General features: G+C 24.4%; 2 protein-coding genes across 3 annotated transcripts; both read right to left on the bottom strand.

The window, feature by feature from the left end:
* Nucleotides 1-1,549: 1,549 nt before the first annotated feature.
* On the bottom strand, nt 1,550-5,363 carry LOC129614643 (uncharacterized). Of its 2 annotated transcripts, none has more exons than XM_055529373.1 (6): nt 5,102-5,363; nt 4,444-5,041; nt 4,160-4,378; nt 3,834-4,104; nt 3,174-3,725; nt 1,550-3,103 (listed from the first exon to the last, which is right to left on the bottom strand). In XM_055529373.1, exons 1-6 carry the CDS (start codon nt 5,215-5,217, stop codon nt 3,009-3,011), a joined length of 1,851 nt encoding a protein of 616 aa, XP_055385348.1. In that variant the 5' UTR covers nt 5,218-5,363; the 3' UTR covers nt 1,550-3,008. The 2 variants fall into 2 exon arrangements, with proteins under 2 accessions (XP_055385348.1, XP_055385347.1); XM_055529372.1 differs by having other exon boundaries at nt 3,174-3,764.
* Nucleotides 5,364-7,731: 2,368 nt separating this feature from the next.
* On the bottom strand, nt 7,732-11,046 carry LOC129614637 (lysosome membrane protein 2-like). Its single transcript, XM_055529367.1, has 5 exons — nt 10,763-11,046; nt 9,711-10,279; nt 9,072-9,477; nt 8,726-8,970; nt 7,732-8,635 (listed from the first exon to the last, which is right to left on the bottom strand). The coding sequence occupies exons 1-5, from the start codon at nt 10,878-10,880 to the stop codon at nt 8,423-8,425; spliced, it is 1,551 nt and encodes a 516-aa protein (XP_055385342.1). The 5' UTR covers nt 10,881-11,046; the 3' UTR covers nt 7,732-8,422.
* Between the last annotated feature and the right edge of the window lie 262 nt (nt 11,047-11,308).

The raw sequence follows: 11,308 nt of genomic DNA on the forward strand, positions 1-11,308 counted from the left end.
TTCACAGAAAGTGATTGTCAAAGCGTGACAACGCGACTCAACATTTAGGCATTTTTCGTAAAGCGATTGGCTTTCTTGGATATTGTAAAATTTCAAATATTTTTTCATCTAAAATATTTTGCTTTTTCAATTTTTTGTATACTCAATATTTGTAATTTAATTTATATTATAGTTTTTTGATAATTCACGAAAACCATTTTATAAAATTGTATGACACAAAATTGTATTTAGAAAACTTTTAATAATTTGCATAATTGTCAAAAAACAGCTGTAACTTAAGTATATTTTTTTTAAGTATCGATATATAATTTTGACAGCGATTTTTTTGAGTACATTTTTAATAAGTTAAATGTATAAAAGGTAAGTTAAATGGTACTTTAACTGTTTTGATAATTGATTAAAAACAAGAAAATTTATGTTTATTATGAAAGTCAATTAAAAAAAAGGACATCTCTTTTTAATCGTGCATGGCAATATATTTTCAATAATATTATTTTGTTTTTGCTTTCTCCTGCTTTAATTGCAAATTGATTTGGTACTAAAAATACATGAATCGCAAATTTGACATTTTTTTTACCGTAACTTGACCTGCTGTTAATCAAATTGGTAAATTGTGAATAATCACGTAAATATTATATAGGAACGTAAGGATGACAGATGTTTTTCTAATTAACACAAAATAAAAAGTTCGTTGCAATTTGATTTATATAATTACATAGTTGTATTTTTATAAAAATTTCAACTGATGAAATGTAAAAACTACTTATTAAAAATTTAAATTATTTATGTAAAGAAAATGCATTATTTTATATATACATAGAGAGGGACAATAAACATATGTATGCATGTAAGTATTTAGATAACTATATTTTTAATTTACGAAAGTTCATTATTTACTTATTTTTGCGAAAGTATTTATTCACCGTTATAAAGTGGTTACTTTCAGAAATATTCAATAATATATTTATGAATATTAGCATTAATAGATTTTAGGGATTTTTCAATAAAACTTCTTTCTATAGAGTGGTCTACATCTCTTATGTACTTAAATGGGAACCTTTCTTAAATTACAACGTTCCCAAAGGAAGTGTGATATGAAAATATTTTAGGAAATTATATAGATTTCCAGCTTTATTTTATTATTTCATAAATTAACACAAAAATAAATAACCTCATTAATATTAAACTAATTAATATTATTAATTTATTTCATTTTGCTATAGATCTCATTTTGTAAAATTTCGGCTAATATCTTCCCTATTGTGTTTAACATGTACAAACCTTACATATTCACATATAAAATTTTTTTAATTAGAAAATTTTATAGCAGAAACATAATGTATTCTGTTTTCTTTAAATACATACATAAATAATATTATAAATTTCAATATTCTTGTGGACAATAATTATAACATTATGCACAATTTAATGTAGTTATATGATATATACATATCTAATAAATAAAACACAATATAATTTTAACGAATAATTTTATTATAATAATTAAAAATCAAACATTATAACTAATTATAAATATACATTATTGGTTTTAACAATCATTTTTTTTTTTTATTTAGATAAAATATCTATTTTTATTATTATAAAAAGTAAACATCAACCTAAGATAATTGCACAAAATAGAAAAAAAAAATTAGATACATGTGCATATGTATATATACATATATATGTGTAAATCGACGTTGCTTTTGGATAGGATCCGCAATAATTTTAATGAATTTGGTTTATTTTATTCTTTGAATGAAATGGACATACCATACCGAATATTTTGAATAAAAAAATTTGGTAAAACAAATTAAAAATTAAAAAAAAAAAAACAGTTTATTATATGAAATAACAATTGCAATTTATAGCTAAGAAACTGCACAACATAAAAACAATTCAATTATGTAACTTTAATTTTTTTTTGTTTTAAATCATTTTTGATTATCACAAAAATATAACAAGTTAGAAATTTTGTTTCAATTTTGTACTTATGAATGGCTAAAAAAAAATAAATGAATTTTTTTCTCTTTTTTTAAATTATGAAATTATTTCTACAATTTAAAACATAATTCAAGTAATTTCATTTATATTTAATTATATAATATTATTTTCTACTATATGATGAATTTGTGTTTCTGTTTGAAAACAAATAGATATGTTGATATTTTTGTTTTTTTTTTTTTTTTTATTTAAACATTTTACAAAAATTATGTTCTTTATGCTTTCTACTTGTATTTCAATTGGGTGTATTTAAACTAATGAAAAATATTTGTATTTTACACTACATAATGACCGAACATTTTTGGAATTAATCGATTTAATTTCACCTTCAGATTCAATATTATTTAAAATAGTTAAGTTTAAAGAATATAATTTTATCTTCGTAAATTATTAACAATTCTCATTATCATTATATTCAAAAAAATATGAAAAATAAGTAAAATAATTTTAAGTTTAACAAAATAAACTTAAGTGATCTTGTGTTTATCTATGTGCTTTACGAATTAAATTAGTTTATTCTATTGCAGTCTCATAAAATTTATTTCCAAAATCAATATATTTAATATAATCATCTATATTTTAAGGTAATAAATTTTTAATTTTTTAAAAAGCATAAAATAAATACCCAGGTACTCCTTATTTTAATAGATATATATTCGAAACCATAATCTTTAACATGAGATTGCACCTGAAGATAAAATTAACATCATTTCGGGAATGTTAGGTCAACCAAACATAATATGTATATTACATAAAAAAAATTTTCAAAATCCAATCAATTCGAAATAATAAATATTAGTGAAAATCTATAGAATTTGAAATAATATAGAAATTTGAAATATTTCACTATATCAAAAAAAAAAATAAGAAAACTAAAAAAAGAAAAATGTGTATGTATAAAACATCATATTCAAAATACACATAATTCCTAAAGAAAATTTTGTTTTGTCCTCATTTTATGTACATACAATCAATAATAATTTTTTATCGAATGAATATTTTTTTTATGATATTTCTTCTATTTTGATATCACTTTCTTTAATATCGTCATCTACTAACATATAAAGGCATTTTAATTGCTTTTCATACCGAAATATACCTAAAATTAATTTTATTTTAATCAAAAATATATAAGTATTTAATATACTTTTTTAAAATTATAAACTTACCTTGCAAAATATTTAATGTAGGTTTAATTGAATTTGCCTTAACTTTTGGAATTGAATCAACAAGTATTTGCGTTATTTTTTGTTGATCATTTCCTTCAATTTTTCTAGATATTAAAGTTGTTGATTTATTATCATTATTTATAAAAATATAGTTTTTCTTATTTTCTGTTTTGATTATTTTAGCAGGACTTGTTTCAGAAACAGTAATAATTTTTTTTGGTACTTTAACTAATTGAGTTGGCAATGTAGATTTCAAATCTACTTTCTGTAAATTTGGTATTTTAATAATTTGTTTTATAGTTCCTTTATTTAATCCAGTTGTAGGGATGACAATTTTACGTTTTTGTGGTATTATTGTAGGAGTTAATGTATTTTGTCCATTACAATTATTTTTATTAATAATTATAAAATTTTTCACATTTTCTCCGCTTTCATTTGTTGTATTTGGTTCTTGTTTTGTTGTTGTCTCAATTGATTTAGTAACTAATGAATCATTTTCCAGAGAAATTTCATCGGGTCCTTCATTGGCAAATATTTCTAGTGGTGGTTCAGCTGTAGGTGTTATAGAATTCTTATATAAATTAAAAGAAGCTGCCATCAAAATAAAGATACAAAATGTAGGTAAATATTATCTATATTTTTTTTATAAAAATAAAATACCTGAAGTTGTATTGGTATCGATATTTAATGGTAATATCAAATTAGGCTTTTTAGGAATTGATTTTCCATCAGTCTCAGGTCTATTAAAAATTTCAAGTTTTATCACTTTTCCCCCAGGTAGTTGAACAATTTTGTGTCCAATTACTTGACGTGATTTGGTGGTATTTGTCATATTTGCTTTATTCAAATTTGTTGATGAAATAATTTTACCAAATTTAATCGGTAATGTTGTTAATTTTGTCGTTGATTTTAATATTTCCGGATTAGTTTTCTAAGACACACAGTTAATTAAATTTTTTTTTAAATTAGACCATTTAAATACTTACGATTGTAGAAGTCTCGAGAAATTTATCTGCTGTTACAGGTGGGCTCTTCATTTTCATTGGTGGTGCTTCTGCTTGATCTTCTCCATTTTCATTAACGACTGATAAAGTTTTCTTTCTTTTTATTATATGAGCAGCCTTGTCTTTCCCAAGAACAATTCCTTCTTGTTTTAAATACTCGGGCAATAACCGCCGTCTTGCATTTATAAACCAGTTCAATACCTTCAATTTTATGATTTACGCATTTTATAGTTAATATTATGTAAATATTCAATAACTTCTTTTACCTGGGTTAAAGTTAATCCAGTTCTTTCACATAATTCTGTCTTTTCGTTTTCGGTTGGATAAGCATAGTAGCGATGTTCATACAACCACTTTCTTAAAACATTCACAGCGGCATAATTAAGGCTTTTACGCGATGCTCGAGAGTCGAATGAAACCTTTGAAACTTTTGGTGGTCCTTTTAACTTTAGAATTTCATTTGATACATCTAGAAAGTTTTTCCCTATATTTTTTGAATTTGCAGATGTTGATGGTTGAGTTTTATCAGCATTTCCCTCCTCTTTTATTTTTTGGGAATTTGCAACAGAATTCTCCTTATCACTTTTTGAATCTTTCCCATGAGTTTTCTTTTTATCGGATATTCCAATTTCTTCTTTTATATTACTTTCACTTTTTGGCGGTTCTTTTTCAACCGATTTTTCTGTTTCTTCTAATTTTCTCTTTTCCGCTCTTTTTTTACGCAAATGTCTTGCATTTTCTCCTTCTGAATTTGGGATTAAAGCAAACGCTTTGTCAGGATTATATATTATTGGATCATTTTTTGAATCTCCATCTGGGAAATGACAAGAGCAAACTCGGGGATCTTTAACATCTTTTGGCATCCTAAAACATTATTTTTTTACATAATTTTAAATACTTAGATATTTTTCAAATCTTCTAAACCTTGTTTTCTTTTTCCAACTTTTCGATTTTTTTTCATCCTTGGGAAATTGAAAAAATTTACAAGTATATTTTTGTGTCCCAGATATGTGGGAACAAATTGGAACAACGCATTTCATTTTGTTTTTAATTTGTTTATTTTTGTACGTTGTAAAAAACTACTTAAAATGATGCAAAACTTTTTTAAAAATTTTTAAAAATAAGAAATTTTTGTATTCTATTGTTTATTTTTGTTTGTGTTTAGCTTGTTTTTAAGCTTCCATTAATCAATCCGTCAAAGTTCTTAATATTTTCTTTTTTACTTTTGTTCCGTACATTAGCCTAATTTGTAAATAAAGTACGGAATATAAATATTGTGACGTTTTGACACCTTTTTCATATGACACATCTCGTTAATCTTATTCCTATAGTATATAATATGACACTTTTGATAAAATTATATTTCTTAGACAACACCGCAAATTTTAACTAAAGTTCTTTTTTAAAATTATTCATTTAATTTAGGTTTTTAATTAAAAAACCTTAATACACTCTAGATTAAAACTTAATCAGATCGAAATTGAATGTAACATCAGAAAAAATCTGTCAGAAAATAGAAATCTTTACATTTGTATATTTTCTGTCATATGTTTAATAAAAACCATATGGCACAATTTAATTCTTTTTTTTTAACATTTAGCGGAATCAATTGATTTCCAGTTTCTTGAATTTCATAGCGTGGGTTGCAATCTATACAAATGTTAGGAATATCTGACAAAGCTGCTAAACGAATTTGGTGCGTAAATTCTAATCAGATTTTATCCTGTGTTTTATTTTCTAAACAGAAAAAGGTATCACATTGATTCCAAAGTATTGAAGTAAGAACTATCATTTTTTGGAAATTTGACATTTAGTGAATTTGCCATTGTTGCTTCTTTTTGTTTGGTCTGGCAACTCATTTTACAAACGCATTTCAATTTTACTATAGTTGCTAGGTTCTTCTAAAATTTATACCTCAATTTAAAATCACCTTAACTACTTTTGTAAAAATTTAAATATAATATATAAATTAGAGTCCTAATTAAAATGTCTGGACGTGAAGGAGGTAAAAAAAAACCATTAAAAGCACCAAAAAAAGCAGAGAAAGATATGGATGACTCTGATGTAGCTTTTAAACAAAAGCAAAAAGAACAACAAAAAGCCTTAGAAGCAGCCAAACAGAAGGCATCCCAAAAAGGACCATTAGTTGGAGGTGGAATAAAAAAATCTGGAAAAAAATAAGATTTCTAAATACATAGATAATTTTTTTTTGTAAATTTGAAAAGATGTATTTTTTTATATTGTAACCTAGTTGCGTTTCTATTCAAAATGTATATCAATCAGAATTCAGAAATATTTTGTTAGTACAGAGAGAATTTTAGGTTATCCAGCCTTTCTTTTTTAGTACATGAATGTATACAATACTTATGAAGAGAATTAAGAATTATACTTTAAGAATTACTGTGAAAATAATACCCTTAAAACTTGTAAATTAAAATCTGATATTTATGTTTAAAATTAAATAATTAGTTATTAAAAAAGGGATCTTATCTTCATTTTAGGTACACATCTGCTCCGTTTTTATGATTCAATTATGTATGTATTAAGACCTCAATGCATAAAAATTTGCATTTTAAATGATTTTGTGGTAAAATTAGATTAACATTCAGTTGTGAATATAGATAAATGAACTAAATTGTATTATGATTTCTCCGCAAAATGGTCAAGTTTGAATTATGTATTTGGATGAAGAAAATACTTTTCGCTTATTCCAGATATACATACATATGTGTGATATACATACGTATTATAATAGTTCTCCATTTTTCTTGCATTAAAAAAATATTGTCTTTTGTGAAAGTTTTTAGAGGGAGACGAAATTGAAATAGCAAATATGCCTTGATAACAGCAGTCAAAAACACGAGATATTTGAAAAAACCATTTGGAAAACTTTGAAAGCCTTATGGGGTTAAACTAGAAGAGATAGTGATATACTAGTGTTTTTTTTGTGATCATCGTTAACTTGCGAATCCGATGATGTATGAGAAATTTGTAAGAGCAATACTTTGGGATAATACTATCTACATATATGATAGTATTATCTGATCGTTTGAAGAGATGGATCGCCTAGTCCAGAATAAAAAAAATATGAACTAAAGGATGTTTTACTATATCCATAACACAAAAAGGGTGGTCAAAAAGAGACCGATGTCGGATGTTAAGGTAGATCTGTTACTCAAAAATAAAAAAAAAATCTACTCGTAAACGTCTAAGGGAAAGAATTTCTTACATCTTAATTTAAGGGTACATAAACATATTTTTTTTTTTGTAATAATAATAGAGTTATTTTTAAATTACGAGTACTTGGTAGAATACCAAGTACTCGTCATACAATTACGAGTATTTAGTATTTTATCTATGTTACAAATTATAAAATAAAACTTCAAGAATATATTAAAACAGAAACTTATTTATTAACTAACTACTAACTGACGTTGTGTCAGCATTAACATATCAAATTTGCAAAAATTATTTATATGTACACAGGTATAATACATACTGGAACGTACATATCTAATACAAATAATGAAGCTGTGTGCTTAAACAAAAATAAATTAAATCTTTAAATATGAGTGCTTAAAGGTAAATAAAACCGAATTAAATTTATCAAATTACTAACCAATAAAATTATGTTAACATATTATCACCCTTTCTAAATATATTTGAGTTAGATATCGCAATAATATGGTTTTTAAATCTAATTCAACCTGAGAGGTAAATTATTGGATTCAGATAAAGCCGAAATTTCTATGTTCGGATAGAAATCACTTTCATTACGGAATACGAGGAAATTTAACTTCATTCAGGTTTTTTAAAAAGTAGTCATTTTGATATTAGACACAGGCAAGCGTATTTAAAGGAAAAATCATAAAAACTTTTTAATAAACCTAGTCACATAAAAATTAATTATTGCAATATGTAGCTTTACAAATTAATAGACGTATTTACTTAGGTACGTATTTAGTCTGACTAAGGAATAAAAATTTTTTGAAAATTTTCATAAGAAGTTATTAAATTTTCTTAATTATATAATATATAGATACTTAAAAATATGTTTTAAAAAATATCAAATGCTCTTTTTAAAGCTAAAGCAAAAACAGCATAAGCGTAATTGTTACGCCTAAAACAGAGAATAATTTTCCTCTTTGATAAAAATACGAACAATTTATAATCAAAATCTTATTGAAACTTTGCATTCTTTTTAGATCCCATACATTTGAATATATGATAATTACACGATCCCTCTTAATAATCATATTCTATGACTTCTGTTTTCCTTTTTACTGTTTCTTGATTAAATTTCATATCGTTCTTCTGTAATATCATTAATTTCTTGATAGCTAAATAAAAGCAGAATACACCTAAAAGAAGGCATATTACGGCAACAATGACTTGTAGAACAGGAAGCCAATATAAACAATAATATATTAATGTTGTGTAACCAAAATCGTCGGATTTCTAAAAAAAAATTTAATAAAGTTGTATTTTATTTATTATGAACAATTATTTATGTATTCAAAAATTTTTAATGTTGATGTAATAAATTACCATTTGAAGCCAAAACATTGGCACAATTTTATTACTAAAAGCTTTAAGTTTAGGTAAACTACTTAAATCGCCAAAGAAACTATTACTCTGTAGACCAAATTGCCCTCGTAGTGGAACACCACTTAAAGGTTCCATTATTAAATATGATTCATGTTCTTCTTTATTTGGTGATAAGCCCTCTATATTTGTTTCCCATTCGCCATTAAAACCATATAAATGAGGATTTGAAAAAGCAAATGGAAAATCTAAAATAAATTTGAAAATTTTATGAATATATTAATATTTATTTACTAAATCGATTTAAAAAAAAAATGATTTCTTTTTGAAGATTACAATGCATATTTACCATAAGCTACCGTTGATGCATCAATTAAGCCACTTGGTAATTGTATTCCTTTATAATTTCCCAAACAATCTTTGCTGTCGTATGTCCTCATAAAATTTTCATGTGAAACAGTAAATTTATATGTATTAATATTCTTATCAATGAGTTCTTTTTCAAACTCTAAGATAAAATGACGCGGAATTCTCGTTATTGATATTCTGAATGTATGATTTTTAGTCAAATATGGCGGAAAACCTGTCCCATCAGTTGTATTCACAACCGAAAATGGACAATCATCAAAACCCCTAAAATTATTATAATGTAATAATTTTGTTTTGCCATTAAGTGTATTAATTTTCCAAAAATCTTCTATTTTATTTTTTGGACCAATACGAACATTGTATCTTTCTTTGAATAGTCTAAATGTCTGAAAAATTAAATATATACATTCATATTAGACGCAATAATTAATTAACATTTACGTTTTTTTTATATATGTATGTGATCATTAAGCAGTTTGATTAATAAATGATTTCGATTCGGTCTTGCTATAGTAAAAATTGAAGTCGTTTTCAATTTAGTTTTAATTCAATGCAATATAGGTGAAAAGGTAATTAAAATTTTGAAAGTTGTAACTAATAAACAATTTATGAAACTTACATTGTATAATAGACCAAAATTATCAGTTGGTAATAAATATGAGAATCCTGACTTAATTAAATTTGTAAATTTTGTTGAACCATTCCATAATATATGATAAACCGTATTATTTAAATATATATTTTCAAAATGTTGAAGAATATGTCGTCCACTTTTTGCTGCAAGTATTATCATTGCAGGATTAACAATAGTTATTGTTTTATTCATGATACCAGGTTCACTTTCTTCTTTAAGAAATTCAAATTCTCTTACTGTTGTATATGATAATGTTCCATCATCTTCAAAAACAACATCTTTTTGTTGAGCCTTATATCCATAAACAATTGGACCCAATTGCTTTAGTTTTAATTTTTTATCAATACCTTCTTTAAAATTATACGGATTTTCAATTGTATATACATGAACATATATTCTTGGAATATGTTTTGGATTTTTCCAATCTTCCATTGGTAGCCAACCCGGTCTCATTTTAGTTCTTTCTTCAATTAACATATCAATTAAATTGTTACTACTTAAAAATATACCAATTATTAAATTTAAACTGCAAATTATTAATAAAACGACTCCACCTGAAATAGATAGTAAAAAAAAACAAGTTTTGTGAACTGTGGTTAGAAATTTAATAGAAAATTTATATCTAACTTAAATTAATTGAATTGCGTGCAATAAATGAAAATTTTAAAATTGTACAAAAAAGAGAAATGAAAACATTTAAATGTTAGCACTCCTTGGGATAATATTATAAAGAGTCAATAAAATAATGAAGTGTCTCCAATGTATAAAACTAGAGCGCATGTTATTGCTTTATTAACTGCTTCCATTAGCACACTGCATTGCTTACATTAAATTTTTAAATTGAATTTGTTAAATTTTAAAATAAAATTTAATTTTTTAATATATCATCGGGTGAATGCTATTTTGATTCATACGCCACTTTCGTAAATTTTGACTTAAGACCATACTTTAATTGGTTTTCGAAGATGATCTTTCAGTATATTCTACCAATTCAATGTATTCTAATATTAAAAAAGCAAAAAGAAAAAATTACTTACATAACCGATCGCCCCATTTAGTTTTCCCGTTCTCATATACAAATTCATTGAAATCATCAAGAGTTTCGTTAGCTTCTTTCTCTTTACAATCAGTTGCAGATATTTTTAATAAACTCATTTTTATTAAATTTGATTTAATCTCATAATTTTAATAAATCAGTTGAAGGATCCTTTCTTATTTTAACAATTATTTAAATTTTTTGTACAAATTCATTAATTTATTTTTTAATCGTAATTCTACTTAATTATGAGCTGATCACAACTGTCCTTATGTGATAATGATTGTAATTCTGAAAAAAAATAAAATTCATGTATAATTATAAATATTTCTAAATCAATTGAGTTTAAAATACATTTCGAAATTAAATTAAAACAATTAATAAAAAAAATAACATTAAAAACAAAAACTAACATTTTTTTTCTAAATAATGCTTTCCTCTTCCCACATTTACGACGAAGTTAAGACGAAGATTTGTTTACATAGCGATAAAAGAAAAAAATAGTAATTACTATTTACTATGACTTTTCTAGTCGTTTATGCTAATT

This window comes from Condylostylus longicornis, unplaced genomic scaffold (genome assembly GCF_029603195.1).
Source record: "Condylostylus longicornis isolate FDR11 unplaced genomic scaffold, ASM2960319v2 ptg000114l, whole genome shotgun sequence".
Classification (NCBI taxonomy): Eukaryota; Metazoa; Arthropoda; class Insecta; order Diptera; family Dolichopodidae; genus Condylostylus; species Condylostylus longicornis.

Bases quoted from the DNA above. Each gene is read 5' to 3' on its own strand.
- LOC129614643 (XM_055529372.1), bottom strand. From the start codon at position 5,217: ATGAAATGCGTTGTTCCAATTTGTTCCCACATATCTGGGACACAAAAA. The intron at 4,105-4,159 runs GTAAGTATTTAA...TGTGTGTCTTAG, and splicing joins TTCTCGAGACTTCTACAATC to AAAACTAATCCGGAAATATT. The intron at 3,765-3,833 runs GTATTTTATTTT...TTTTGATGGCAG, and splicing joins CGATACCAATACAACTTCAG to CTTCTTTTAATTTATATAAG.
- LOC129614637 (XM_055529367.1), bottom strand. From the start codon at position 10,880: ATGAGTTTATTAAAAATATCTGCAACTGATTGTAAAGAGAAAGAAGCT. The intron at 8,971-9,071 runs GTAAATATGCAT...AATTTATTTTAG, and splicing joins TGCATCAACGGTAGCTTATG to ATTTTCCATTTGCTTTTTCA. The intron at 8,636-8,725 runs GTAATTTATTAC...ATTTTTTTTTAG, and splicing joins CAATGTTTTGGCTTCAAATG to AAATCCGACGATTTTGGTTA.